The sequence below is a fragment of the Lissotriton vulgaris genome, chromosome 11, assembly GCF_964263255.1.
Source record: "Lissotriton vulgaris chromosome 11, aLisVul1.2, whole genome shotgun sequence".
Taxonomy (NCBI): domain Eukaryota; kingdom Metazoa; phylum Chordata; class Amphibia; order Caudata; family Salamandridae; genus Lissotriton; species Lissotriton vulgaris.
Window position 1 is genome coordinate 831208970 of NC_141699.1, and position 15691 is coordinate 831224660.

Genomic DNA, 15691 nt, shown 5'->3' on the forward strand with positions numbered 1-15691 from the left:
CGAGGACCGGTTCATCATCCCCTTTTGTATCGCTTTGTTTGCCCTAAGTTAACAGGGTATGCTCAGACGTGTGTCCCTTGCTCACTTGGCCACTGGATTCAAGATAGCCTGGCTGATGAGGGTTATGAATCTGAAACCGGTCCCAGGATGCTTGTTTCCGGTCCAGGGAAGACATTGCTTGGCAGTTCGGGCTGGACTGTTCCCATGAGGCACAGGGTCAGACTGATTTGCATATGGCCATGTCTGAACTGGGGTGGCTGAGTGAGCTAAAGAATGGTGATGGATTAAACCCAGATCAGTTGACTGGGGGTGAGTGTTTGATTTGCTCAAGCCCTCTGTCCATCATCCCCTTTTGTATCGCTTTGTTCGCCATAAGTTGGCTGGGTATTCTCAGCGGTGAGTCCCTTGCTCACTTGGCCACTGGATTTAAAATAGCCTGGCTGATGAGGATTATGAATCCGAAACCGGTCCTTGGATGCTTGTTTCCGGCCCAGGGAAGATATGTCTTGGCAGTTCGGGTTGGAATGTTCCCATGAGGCACAGGGTCAGACTGATTTGCATATGGCCATGTCTGAACTGGGGTGGCTGAGTGAGCTAAAGAATGGTGATGGATTAAACCCAGTTCAGTTGACTGGGGGTGAGTGTTTGATTTGCTCAAGCGCTCCGTCCATCATCCCCTTTTGTACTACTCCTGACGTGGCACTGAAGTGCTTTTCAAACTGTTGGCATGTTCCTCGGTGGGATACATAGGGCACTATAAATGTGAGGTCTCATGTGAAATGACAGTTGCTCATGTTCATTCGCAACAGTTAGCATTCAATTATTAAACTTTCGGTCATTTTTATTTTGTATTTTATTTATTTTACAGAGTTTTATATAGCGCGACCTTGACCAATTTGTATTCTTTGCTATACTAAACACCCTATCATGCCATTTGTTGTGCATTTGGTACTTTTTGTAATATAAGATTATCACAAGCATACATGCACACATATTCACCACAGGATATCAGTCTACAGGGTTGTTAGTGCTCGGCAGAGCCGAGAGCATGGGAATTTCGATCCACCTTTGATATGCATCCGTGGACCACAGGGTCAGACTGGGACTAAACATACGCCAGGACCCCAACATTAAAGGGGTTCCCATTAGCGAACCATTTAGCTATAAATGTGACTCACCTTTGATAATCTGGCCAGTGTATGCCGTTTGTCTATTTTTCGTGAGGTGGTAGACTGCATGCATTTGTGCTTGCTGCATATAATGTTTGAGGTAATATTAGGCAAATAAACAATACAACCAGGATCAGATGGCCATAAAACAGGCCCACAAGCTGCCAAACAAAACAGCCCACACACTGATCTGTAAATCCAGCTCATCAGGCACAGCCTGATTGCCGTATAGGCCAGTCTAGCCCTGGTTGACACTACACTATATGGACTCCTACAGAAGTATTATGAGGCAGAGACCATATGAAGTTCTTGTTAAGCCACAGTAGGATTGGGGTGTAGTGTTAAAACAGAGGTGACAGAGGAATAACCCACTGAAAGCACAGTTAAACCCCCAGAAGTGTTTAACTGTTTCATACAAAGGTGAGAGAGGGCAACCTGTGGGAGGCATTATTAATCCTACAAAAAGGGTGCAACCTGTTGAAAGGGCTGGTTACCTTTAAAGGAGAGTTATGCCATTCAACCGGAGGCCCTGAGGTAGCCCATTGGAAGCACTATTGAGCACCAACTGGAGCGTGGTATTTTTCACCCAGAAGCGGTAGATGGCAGATAGATGGACACAATGTTAAACCTCTATTGGAGTGTTGTGGTGTTCACCCAGAATCAACACTGAAAGAACCTGTTGGAGGCAATGTTAATCCCCAAAAGGAGCGCTAAATGGCGTTCACCCAGGAGATCCGTTTGTGATACTGGTAGTTCTCTTCAGCAGAGTTGGAGATCTATAAGGATGACATCTCTTTCAAACAGTTTGTGTTGGAGTGAGGTAAGAGGTAAGAGAGGCCAGTTGGCTTTCTTAGATGTGTCAAGTTTGAGTCCACCTGCGAGCAATAGTTACCCAAACCTCTGGAAGGCGCTGTTATCAACTGATGAGTCACTTTCTGGAGCTGAACAAGGGCAGCGGTGGGCCAAGCCCTTCAAGGTACTGATAAGCCACCAGGAGACCCTATATGGAATAAATCAGGGTTCACACAAGACTAATCCAGGTTGAAAGAATGAAGCAACAAGGGGGAACTATAAGGAGTCTGAACAAGAGTAGCACCGAGCAACGCATAGGACGGGGCATTTTATGTTCGATTGTGCTGTTAAATTTCTTACTAATCTGCCTGAGTACCAACCAGGCAGGTTACTTTGCTCAGCCTCTGCAAGGGCAAAGAGTGCCAGGTGTGACTCTGATATGTTATAGCATAATAATATGAAAGTGATATAATTGCCTTGTCAACTCCTTGGCATGCCTTGCTATCAGGTTTCTGCCAGTGCATCTAAGCAGGTTAGGGAAGCTATCATTTAGGGGCTCTTGTGTGTACTGTGTTGTGCAGGAAGTAGAGTTGCAGGATGCTATGTTTTATTAGGTGGCTAAACCGACTTCTGTGGTATGAGGAGGGCTAGTCCTGATAGCTGGTCGGAGGGGATGTCCCAGGGCCCTGGTTTAATGGACCAGACGGCAGATGGTTAAACTGCTGTGGTTCCATTTGTTTCACCCTGTACCATTAAATTTGTTTGGGACTGGGTTAGAGCCAGAAGTAATCCAAGATAAATTTTTCTTGGGGGGGGGTAAACTACACTGATTATAGGATCATAGGATAAGACCCTATTCATTTTTGGTTTTAGAATGCTTCAAGGAACTGCACTATTTAGACCTTATGGGCCAATGCAAGACTTTGGTTTGACAACTTCAATGTGATAGAGGACAACCCCTGGAATTTCCGACTATCTTTTCCACTTTTGAATTAGTTACTATGCTGAGGGCCTACAGTTGGCTTAGGAGATGATTTACAGGTAAAATAATTTAACCTAATTGCCGTAAGCACAGCTAAAACAAACCAATTGGACCCCTCCTCCCAAAAATAAGATCACCTGCATTGGTGGCAAATATAAGTACAATCGAGGCAAGTATAACCCAAACAAAAAGATGTGTGCTCATTCAGCACCAAGTCAAGTTCATTCTAGGTCGAACACGTGATTTTATCACAGGTTTATGCATGTAGTGGTGGCACAAGAGTTTGCATCCTCTCACAATCAATGGATACCTCTACAGAACTACCAACATGCACTGGCTTCTCAATGCAAATGGTGCATGTCCAGATGGTCATTTTATTGAGCAGCTATCACTGGTTTGAGGTAATGGAATGAAGGGAGTGTATTTCTCCAGTACAGAGGTATTACAGCATGGCAGTATGCCTACTGGCAACATTCAGTCGCATTGGCAAAGCTGTTTGTAGGAGTCTCAGCACTCCATTTAGCTCTTGACATTTGTCCTGCCAGTCTACCAACACGGCCAGGGACCCTAGTCTGTGCTTCTATGGCAGATGATTGCCTGCTATAATTAGAGATCCCTCCCGGCCTGGAAGGGATCTTTTGAACGAATCTGCATCTGTTGGACCAGAGGTAGCAATTTCATGAATACTATATGCCCAGCAGGGTGCCATGTTGATGTGGCCCATCAGTCTGTCTAAGGATCCTCCTACAGGAACCCAGCAGTTTTCCCACCTCTAAATGGGATGAGGGAACTGCATCTTTGGCAAGGCAGTAGCACTACCAATGTATGGCAGTACCTCCACTATGTCAAACTCAGTGACCTCGTCAGCCGCTGAATATCATTGTGATCCAAAGATCTGCACTTAAGTACATTGACAGAGATGTGGATGTTGCATTCTAGGCTGCCCATATGTGGTTGAGCTATACATCGAAGGGCTCTGGCGTGGGGGTGCCTATGGATGCTCTCATTCCTGGAGTATCAGTGGGTGCTATTATCCAAGAATTAGCAGCATGAGGGAAACTTAGTGATGGGGCTCTCCAATCTAGGAATAGTAAGAGGTAGTGTAAGGATAAACAGGGGCGGCTCTAGGCTCATGGCGGCCCTGGGCAGGGAGCGTAGGTAGGGGGCCCCGGGAGAGGGGGTCCGGGCAGGGCGGAGCGTGGAGCCCAGTGAAGAGGGGGGGGGGGTCAGGGTGTTTGGAAGTGGAACCAAATCCCTGCCAGGGGCCGCCACGCAAATATGTATCCATCCTCAGAGGATTATTATATAAAGGATATATATTGGCGTGGTGGCCCCTGGGGTTTGGTGGCCCTGTGCAGGTGCACAGCTTGCACATGACTAAGGCCGCCCCTGGGATAAACATGCATTGGCAAGGACAAAAGTTCTGTGGTTGGCCCCAGGCCTTTTCTTCTTTTCATGCTTGTTTTATTTTGTCATGATTTTTGCAAGATTATATTATTGCGGAACCTGCTAGGCACTTTTCAATCTGAAAAAAAAAACACAACGGCTAAGAACAAAAATATATGTTTAGTATCAAAAAAGCACACATTGCCAAAGTAGTCCTTTGGCAATGTGTGGATAGGGGAACTACTTTGTTTGCGGTTGTGCTCCTTTTGAATGGGCAGAATGCAGTCACTCACATTGAAGGTAGCCAATGCCTGAAGTCGGCTGACCTATGACCCCATACTATATACTGTAGTGGGTGGAAGGAAAATTTTAATGACTCAAAATGGGTGACAAGAGTTGCCTAAAAGCACCTTTTAGTACAGTATGTTATGATTTTTTTTTAGTGAAATGAAAAGCTATTCGCTAACGCTGACATAGAAAGAGGAGCGTGTGCCACAGAATTACAGCACTAGATAAATCGGCATGTTGTAATACGTACTTCTTTGTAATGGCTCGTCGTCACTTCCTGTCCAAGTGATTTGTTTCTGTTCAATCAGTGTGCCTATGGGCATGTTCCAGCCTGCGGTCTTATCCAGCCCGGTGTGACACGACTTCTTGCCCTTTAGTTCTGTAAATTTGATATCTGTCCCCTTTTTAGCCACAGCCACGGCATAGTAGCAGGTGTCAGTCTCTGCATGGGGAAAACGAAAAAAGAGTCTGAAGCGTCTGTGCAGAGGAAGGCAATTGAACTATGGTGGGCCTGGAGAGTCAGAATTGCAGAATAACAACAGTGCTGATTTGTATAACTGGCTGCCTACAGATCACTTCTTGCAAAGCAGGTTCTCAATAGAAACACTCCTCCAGTTTTACTGCCAAAGGGATCACATGAAGGCATTACCCATGACAATTGGCACACCATCGAGCATTCCTGGATATGATGAGGACAATTTCCTCAGTGGCAAAGGGTTTTGCGATTGTGAATGCACATGAAAGTATTTCCTGCGACAGAGCAACGCTGCACCCAGTTATTGTGGCACACCTTGCAATAATTAACTATTTCAGAAGCACACCTTTAGATACTGGCAGTCAGACTACTTTTGCGCACAAGACTTCCGCAGGGTGTTAAACAGTTAAATATACTGTACAAAAAAAAGTATAATAGCGGCAGTTTTAGACATTATTACAAATGTGGGCAACTTGGAATAGTCCAAATGGTTACACTTGAAGAAGCGAATGGCATTTGGCAGTGCTGGCAGTGGCAGCGGGTGCTGCATGCTGCAGAGGCCGCCTGAGAAGTACACTAGGCCTGGCACTTATGTTTCTACAAATTAAGTACTGTGCCTGAAGTAGTGTTGCACAGCCCTGCAGTAGTGTTGCATGAATTATATTTTCCAGTTAGGCCTGCAGTGGAGTCTAACTAATTTAAATGGCCTGCATGAGTCTTTCAAGAATATATATTCATCATTAGCATAAATGTTTGGTTAGTGCACTCCTAACCAGTCTAATCTCACAACGTCAAGAACATTTGTTTAAAGGTTTCTGCAGACCATCTGCTGGCACAGACTCGGTGTTGTACACCGCCACATAACGCCATTTTTGCTTTTCATCTTTGGTTTTGAAGTGTGTCTTATCACCTGAAAAAAAGAGAACTACAGATTAAAAAGAGAAACTAGGAGAAAAGTGCTAAGGAAGATGAAAGACTTTGGTTGGCACATATCCTATGAACTCAACACTGAACAAATCGGAAATCAAACCTTCACATTTTGTACATAAAACAAGTAAACCAACCTCACCAAACTATGCAGGCTCTGTCTGACGAAAACGTAGGAGCAAGGTATTTATTCAAAATCTACCATTTCAGTATACTGACTCACTTAAGGTGTGGGCGAACAATTGAAATCTTTGCTAGATTTCGAAAAAGACATGAGCATAACAGGGTAACAGGCTGTTCTCAGGGCCTTTGATATTGGGCCTTACTTTGCCTAACCTTCTGGCATACATGTCAACGTTTTGAAACTGGAAAGAGAGAGATTTAAAACCGAATCGGGGACATGTTTCCTCCATTGAAATACATTGAAGCAGAGGCTATTTTAGGCAGGGGACATGTAAAATAAAGCCATTGTAGGAGTCTCCTCCCGAACAGGGTCAGTTCAAACGTCTGTTTTGCGGATCTTGGCGTAGAGTATGCATTCTCACCCTGTACGGTCTGTGTGTCTCCTAACATTACAGCATCCACTGGTGAAGTTATCAACTGCTACTAATTCATCATAAAATCTTGGTGCCCTCATAGGTGACTGACATCCCTCAATTTTGGGATTGCTTGTCATCTTCTTGCTCACAAGCAAGAAAGAAACTATTTAGATTGATTGTCCATTAGCTTCAGTACTACTGAAACACGAGCTACCACTATAAGAACAATAAAATGAATACATAAGTAAACTAAAGAGTGATGTGATTGTTAATACAGTGATAGCTGCAACCTGATTACTGGAGACAAAATAATCATTCTGTACACTAATAATGTTTTAAATGAAGTGACTTGATCTGACTATTGTTAGACCTGGACCTTTTGACAGGTTTAGCCCCAAACTTTTTGCCTTTTGACTCCCATCTTTCTGACCCTGTTTTTGTTGGCTACTGGATTGTGGGCACTTTACCACTGCTAACCAGTGCTTCAGTGCATATGCTCTCTGTATAAATTGTGACAATGAGTGGTTATCCATTATTGGCATATTTGATTTACTGGTACGTACCTAGTAAAGTGCACAGTGTGTGCCAGGGCCTTTAAATCAAATGCTACTAGTGATCTTGCAGCACTGGTTGTACCACCTACATGACTAGCCCTGTAAATGTATCTCAGATATACCACTGCAGTGTCTGCGGGCACAGTTGTGTACTGCCATATTGTCCTGGCAAGTGGACCCACTTGGCAGGCCCAAACCGTCCCTTTCCTTACATATAAGGCATTCCTAAGGTAGGCCCGAGGTACCCACATGGGCAGGGTGAGTGTATGTGAAAAGTAGGACATGTACTAGTGTGTGTGACATCCTGATAGTGAAATACTGTGTAATTCATTTTTCACTGTTGAAAGGCTATCCGTCCCATAAGCTTGTCATTGGAGTTGCACTGTAACATTTTTACATGTGTAACTTGCAATAGGGACGAGATAGGATAATTAAGTTTAGACTCTCTGAACTATTAACACACCTTTTCGTGAAGGTTATTTTAAATCCTGTGTTTGAAAATGCCACTTTTAGAAAGTGGGCATTTTCTTACATTACCATTCTGTGTGCCTCTAGCTGCTTGTGTATTCAGTGTCTGGTGTGTGAGTGACAGGAGCTGAGATGTACATTCACTCTTGACAGTTACTAGGGTGGTTGAGGTGTGCCCTACCTTGCCTGGGTGACTCATTGCATTTAGACCTGGTCTGCATTTAGAGTAGTGGGAGGAGTTGTACTGAAAAGGCTTTGTCTCTTTTTGCACCATGCAGTCTCTGCCCCCTGTGGCCATGCTGCACCAGTGAGGGCAGAACTGGTTTGGCCTGGGTTCAGAGATCCTTGCCACAAAGAGAACAAATACATTTTGGAGTATAAGTATTACACCTAAAACCCCAAGAGTTTAGATTTCTTCCAGGATCAAGAGAACCCTGCCAAGAAGAAGAGCTGAATAACCGTTAAGGAGGAGTACTGCCCCTTTTCTGTGTGCTGTGTGGGGTTGGCCAGCAGTTGCTGCTTCTGTCTGTGGTGGAGGAAAGGGACTGACTCTTCCTGCACTGCTGTGGTATCCTGTTTGTTAATAATGTCCAAGGGCATGTGTGTGCTGGCCACCTGTTGAAAGTCTCAGGTATCCAAAAGACTTACAGGAAGATACTGGCTATATTCAACCTGCCTGGAGCAGGAAAAGGGACTGTACTGTTCTTTTAGGAAGTGGCAAAGCAGCGCATGGCGAGCACTGTGTTATTCCCACTGTGTGTTTTCATTTTGTTGTGAATTCCTTTTGCTTTTGGAATCCCTGGTGTCGCTTTTTAACTCCCCTGCGCTGCAGAGGAGTTTGTGCATGTATCTGAGGATTACTGGGTGCTTTATCTGCTTAAAAAGCACCCCGAGCTTGTCTGGCGGGGAAGTGACTCTGCACTCCCTTGGTTGCACCGCAGGGAGCCAGTACTTCCGAAGAGGATGCCTGTGTTGCAGTGGCAGCTGGGCCGACACTACAGCCAGAGGAGCAAGTGCCCAGCCATGCACTGCCTGCCTGTTCTGGAGTGAGGAAGAAGGGGAGAGTCACCATCGCGGCTGCCGGGACAAACGGCAGCCTTAAATCCCCAACCAAGCACCTCCTGAAGGCCTGGGATCGAGGGTTGTTAGAGGTGCAGCCATCGCTGTGTGCCCGAGTGGAGAGGTAGGCCACAGAATCACCTCTGCTCCTCCGCACACAGAAAGATGAGACCTGAGCCCTGCGAGGGCTCAAGACCAGCAAACGTCTTCACCACCAGGGCCGGGTGGCCCGACTTTGCTACGGCTGCGGCGCTGTCGTGGGAGCAGCCACCATGTGCTGTGAGGAAGGAGGAGAGGGCCCAGTGAGGCCTCTCCATAGAGTCTCCCCACCAGTAACCGCTGTGCCGTGCACTCACAGGCATCCAGCCACTCCTTGCTGCACGCTTACCTTGGGGGCATTAATTACTCTGGCGTTTATTGTGTAGCAAGCCCAGGACGGGCTTCTGCGGCTGTGAAGAGCAGGATGGGGGTATGCCTCGATGGAGGTCCCGATCCTGCCCCGGCGTCTTTCCCTCCATAATTAACGGATAGCCCCTGATAGGGGCCCAGATGCATCTGGACCCACTCTAGTGTGTTCCCCAGTGTACTGTGGGTATTAGGAGTGCAGAGGCTGCTCCTGGGGTAATGGTGACATATACAAAGGACTATAATAGTGTGCACAATGTTACTTAGGTAATGCTATCATTTTGAAATGTACAGCTGATAGCTGTTGAAAAACGTATACCACGTGTCTTGCCCCCTACATTTCCTGGTTGGCAAGCTGATTTATGTGAAAGGGGTCTAATATGTATTTTACATATTCCAAAAGTGATTATTGCCCTAATTGTGATATGACAATTGCCTAGTTAGCAAAGTGATGATGATTTATGGTCTATGTGTATTTTGGTGACAAGTGCCTAATGGCACACGTAATCTGTGTAATTGTGGTATAATGTGTTTGGACCTACTAGCAAGTGATTTATGACCTTATGTGCATCTTTATCACAAGCGCCTAGTGGTGCAGCAATTTATGTTATGTGGTATAATGTGTTTTAAATGCTACTCAGTGATTTATGGTCTAATGTGTGTTATGTTTATATAATACAAACAACATTTTTGATACACCATTGTGTTCCGTCTCTTTTTGTGGTGTGCCTAGTTTGTCACTGGTGTGTGTGTTTCTGTTGCACAAACACTTTACACATTGCCTCTGGGATAAGCCTGACTGCTCTGCCAAACTACCAACGGGGTGAGCAAGGGTTATCATGGGGGTGTAACTCCCTGACTAGAGTGGTTGGCTCTGCCTGGCTTAGGTGCATACCCTAGCCAACTAGAAACCCCGTTTCTAACATCTATTGTCTATACTTTGAGGCTAAGGCACCACCACAGTAGATCACGGAAGAAATGTTAGTTATAAGTTCTGGAGCTTGTCATTTAAACACTATTTTTACCAGCAAAGTCATACCATAATAATGCATGATGCTCTGATTTTCTGTATCTCTATGTTTTCCACATCACCCTAAGAATTGAACCAGGATTAAGCCTAATACCTAAACAACTGAGCCGGTGTTCATTTTTACCAGCATTAAAGTTTAAAGATCAAAAATCAAATCCCTGAAATATAGTCAGTTACCCCTGATGCTCATGTATAGTTCGAGATACAGCAGAGAATTCTATTTCTCCCCTACACCTACTCTTTTTAGTAAAAGTCAATATTCAAAAATAGTCGTTTTTAGATAACTGCCATGCTCCTATGTTTTGGTCACAGCCTTGTAAATTCTGACCAGTTTAAAATGCAGATTTTACCAATCAGCTTTCCCCATCAAGGCCTTTGAGTGTTCCTTAAGATTTACTGCTGTAAATGAGACATGAAAAAAGGCGAAGATTAAAGTGAGCAGGGCATGCATAATTTGGTGAAGTTGGTTGACTTGTTTCTCTGTACAAAATGTGAAGGTACGATTTGTTCAGTATTGAGTTCACAGGATATTTCCTAACCAAAGTCATTAATTGTCCTTTTCTATTTTCTCTTGGTTTCTAATCTTCAGTTCCTCCCTTTTCAGGTGATAAGACACCATGCAAAACCAAAGGATCAACAGCAAAAGGTGAGCCATGATGTGGCTTTATACAGCATCTAGTCTGTGCTAGCAGCTGGTCCGCACACAACTTAAAGGACATGCTCCTAACATTGTGAGATTAGACTGCTTAAGTGTGCATCAACCAAATATGTGGTAGTCTGTCATAAACAAGTGGTGGTGTTAAGAATAAAGTGCTGGTGCTGAGTACTGGCAAACACCGGCACAAATTAAGCTCTGACTAGAAGTTACCCCAAATTTAAAAACTGAACGCCATACCTTCCAATGACCACGATCATATGAAACATCGGGCCACATGCACAAAGCATTATCAAGGTTGGAAACAACCGATTGGGCCGTTTCCACCCAAAATGCTTTAACATATGTACAAAACTCACTGAGATTTGGTAACACGTTACCGAATCGCAATTTGTGTTTGCGAGACTGTATTAGGAAGGGGCGTGTTTTGGGCATCCCTTCAAAATAACGAATCTGAATGGGATGTATGATGGTTTTGAGGCCGAATTACAGTCACAAAACATTTATATTTTACTGACTCCTTGAAGGAGGTGGTAACTCATTCGCAAATGTGAAGGGGTACACAGAGACCCCTTGCCCTTTGAGAATGGAATACCAGTATTTTTTAAGAGCAGGCATTTGTCCCACGAACCACTGTCTACTCTTATAAAAGGAAACCGCAAAGTTTATATTCTTCTTTTTAAAGACATCCCATTTTCCTTTGAGGTAAATGGGCTGCATTTAACCGCATCACTGCGGCGGCTTTTCCCGCTGTGCGCGGCATTTTTAAAAATCCCGCGTAACGTGACAAAGCCAGCTCGTCATCCGCGCAGCGCAGGTAACGCCCATGACGAGCTGGCTTTGTCATCCGCAGGGAAGGGGTTAAAAATATATATATATATGTATGTATATATATATATATATATATATATATATTTATTACCTACTGGCGGTCGCCAGTAGGTAGTTATAGTTAGGATAATTTTCAATGTTAAATCTCAACATTCTATTTTGAATAACTTTGGTGCCGGTTGACGAATCTGCCTGAAATTTTCAGGAAAATGGTCTCATGGCGGTCCGGTCCTTCCCTGAAAGTTTGGGGGGGATTCGTCAAGCGGGGGCCGAGATAAAAGGGGGGTCCCAAAACGCGTTTTCCCCATGTTAATTTCCATAGGGCGGTCGATTTCACTTTTAGCCCGAACGGCTGAATGGATTTCCACCAAACTTGGCAAAATTGTAGGGACTGGTAGCCCGATGTGCCTTTGCTATGTGCTCCAGTGGATTTCAAGTAATTAAGGTTCAAAAAAATATATATATCTATAGCCGCGCACCCGTGCGCGCACGGGAGTGCGCTCCAGGCGCGACACGCGACTTGCGCGCAGGAAGCTGATTGGATCTCAGTTGTCTGTAAACATTCTAAACAGTGCGGAGCGGCCGCCATCTTGTGTCTCGGTAAAATCGAGACAGAAGGGTTTGAAAAAAAAAGGGGCAAATGACCATAAGGGGGAAGAGTAGACCCCCTCTGACCCCCTAGGTTTGATGTAGGGACTAAAATAGGGTCCTGCAGGGCATTAAAATTTTTTTTTCGTTTTGCGCGGGAATATGCGCTCTCCCGTGCGCGCACGGGAGAGCGCTCCAGGCGCGACGAGCGACTTGCGCGCAGGAAGCTGATTGGATCATAAGGGGGAAGAGTAGACCCCCTCTGACCCCCTAAATCCAGGACTATATTTATGAAGGCCTTGCGCTGTTAGTTTTGCGCTTCCTGTGCGTCAATTTTTGTGACGCACCAGCGGTGTAAAAAAATGCGCATTGTTATGCAATATTCAAAAAGTGACGCATCTATCTAGATGCGTCACTTTTTAAATATAGTGCAACGAGGTACATTTTATTACACTGCTGGTGTTATGCGTCACTTTTCTGTGCGCACTCCTTATGACGTTCCAGATGTGTCATATTTAATGTATGACGAATCATGTTGCAGATACAATATGGCGCAGAGTTTTAAAAAGTGACCCATGTACCTAGATGCGTCACTTTTTAAAATAGCGTCAGGTATAATGTATGCAGAGGGGGTGTTCCCCCACAAAAAGCTTTGTAATAGCGACGCAGTGAAATGTTTGAGATTTCACTGCGTCACTTTTAGGATGCTGTTGCATCCTTTAAATATAGTGCAACGAGGCACATTTTATTACACTGTTGGTGTGATGCGTCACTTTTCTGTACACAGTCCTTATGACATTCCAGATGTGTCATATTTAATGTATTACGAATCATGTTGCAAGGAGTTACAGATACGTCAGTATTTCTGACATATGTGTAAACATAAAAGTGATGCGAGGCCGGCGCAAAATTTTGACGCAATAGCATCCAAAAAATGACGCAGGGAAATCTCATAGATTTCAGTACGTTGTTATTACCAAGCTTTTTGCGAGGGATTGCCCCCTCTGCATACATTATACCTGATGCAGATACAATATGGCGCAGAGTTTTAAAAAGTGACCCATGTACCTAGATGCGTCACTTTTTAAAAAATAGTGTCAGGTATAATGCATGCAGAGGGGGTGTTCCTTGCAAAAAGCTTGCTAATAATGACGCAGTGCGTCACTTTTAGGATGCAGTTGCGCCAAAATCTTGCGCCTGCTTCTCAGCAAACCTTTCACATGGTGCTTTTTCCATGTGAAAGGACACATTACTGGAGTTGCGTCACTTTTGTGACGCACTCCTGCAATGCGTTACTTTTGTGTTTAGAGATATGTCAGAAATACTGACATATCTGTAACTCCTTGCGAATTGATTAGTCATATATTAAATATGACATATGTGGAATGTCATAAGGAGTGCGTCCAGATAAGTGACGCATCGCTATTTTCACGTAGCGATGCGTCACTTTTCAGAAATGAGGCCTCCAGTTTATTCACTGTGTCATAAATTTCTTTTCTAACACTCACCTTCTTTCAGTCCTCCTACTTCACTTCCTTTCACCTCTCATACCTTTCTGTTCTTTCTTACTCATTCTCCTTTCAATTATCAATGCACTATATTTCACTTACTCTTCATTTTTTAAGATTATAGCTCTTTGATGAGAATTGGAGGTAGTTCTGAAAAGAACTTTTGGTTTTCTTCTTTTAACTGAAGAGGAACAAAAACAGGGAATAGAAACTGCTCAACAGGAGCAAAAAGAAAAGAAAAAAATTAGGGGTGGGAAGGGCAGTGATGGTTCTCTAATGCCCGAACCATGAGCTGGACACTTTGCTCCCCATAGGTGAGGAGTTGATTGCAGTATCTGCATCTGACGAGCCCATGGTTGAATGCAGGTTGGATGTTGGCTACCTGCCCCTGAGATTGGTCTCTTCCAGAAGAAGTTGCTCCTCCTGTTGATGTAGAGGGAACCTCCTGTGCCAGAGCCCTGACACTTTCTCGGGCAAAATTCTGGGGGTGCCTGGTCTCCACATGGCGAATCATCGTGAAGTTGCCAAAAGAGTATTTCTTTAGGGGGTTACCCCGTGACAGGACCTTTTTGCAGATCCTGCACTCCACTTTTGGTGCATTCACCTTCTTCTGGCCTTCTGGAAACTTAAAAAATTTCCAAATGAAATGTCCCTTCACCTTTGGGGTAGGTGGCTCTTCATCAATGAAGTCATCTTCACTGCTGGATGATCTGGCAGCCATGATGAACCAAGAAAAAAGGAGCAGCAAAAAAGCAGGTCTTTCAGTCACAAAAGTGAAAGAAGAAGTGAAGGAAATGGGTGGGGATTTCATTCATTGTAAAAAAAAACTGTTAGCAACCAATGAAAAGTGTTATTTTAGGGTCACATGACCCGACGCGCTTACGCTGCGCGCTCGGGTGCACTTCCGGGTGCGTTTACGCTGCGCGATCGTAGGCGCTTCCGGGGCGCACACGTGGCGCGATCGTAGGCGCTTCCGGGGCGCACACGTGGCGCGATCGTAGGCGCTTTTGCGTGCGTTTACGAGCCGCGCACGTAGGCGCTTCCGAGGGCACGTACGTTGTGCGCTGAAGTGACGTCATCAATCTTTAATAGAAATGCATAATCATTTTCAATATTAAAAAAAACAAATTTTATTTGTATGGTACGAAATGTTTTGCATTATTATTAACTTTTCATTCATATTTTTTTTTCACGAACGACAGTTGCGCTCTGGGTGCGCTTTCAGATGAGCTCTCGGAGAAGCTTACAGGAGAGCTTAGCTGAAAGCTTCCAGGAGCGCGCACCCAGAGCGCAAAAGAAAAAAATTATAAAAAAAATGAATACTTAAAAAAAACAGCAAATTGTAAAAAAAAAAAGGTTAGAAACTCGATATACAAAGGAATTAGCATTAAAAAAACCTATGAAATTCACTGAAAAAACCATAGGTTTCACACCAGTTATAGTTAGGAATTAGCATTTAAAAAACCTATGAAATTCACTGAAAAAACCATAGGTTTCATACCAGTTATAGTTAGCTGGAAATTTTACTGATATAAAACCATTGAAATTCCCACGTTATAGTTAGTCGGACTCACTATAACTTGCGCGTACAATGCACTGCTGATGACATCACTCATGACATCACTGATGACACCATCCTTGTGACAGAGTGACAGACCTAATTTCAGTGTAATGTAACGCTTGAAACACATATTCAAAAATAGAAACAAACATTTTCTAAAAAATGGAGATACCCAAACCAGTAACAACAACCAATTCAGTAATTCCACCATCTATATACACATCCACTCATTCACCAACAGTTCTATATAGTCACTCATACATATACTCACTCATCATATGTAGTGATACACCTACACATCCTGTTACACATCAGCAATCATCCAAAAGTTACTCACACACATACTCACACATGCAAATAAACTATTAAACATCCATTTCTTTGCATATACATTTATACACACACTGCCACCTTACTTCTAAGGAAACTTACCCATACTTACTCTCTTAAACAATCACTTATAGAAACACATAC

At 44.0% G+C, this 15691-nt stretch overlaps 1 protein-coding gene across 1 annotated transcript in view; it reads right to left on the reverse strand.

Annotated features, from left to right (window-relative positions):
* Nucleotides 1-15691, reverse strand: part of LOC147683549 (serotransferrin-A-like) — a 121195-nt gene that overhangs the window by 77415 nt on the left and 28089 nt on the right. The window contains exon 4 of the mRNA XM_086943941.1: nt 4868-5059. Within this exon, the coding sequence (XP_086800067.1) occupies nt 4868-5059 (192 nt within the window). The remainder of the gene's footprint in view (nt 1-4867; nt 5060-15691) is intronic.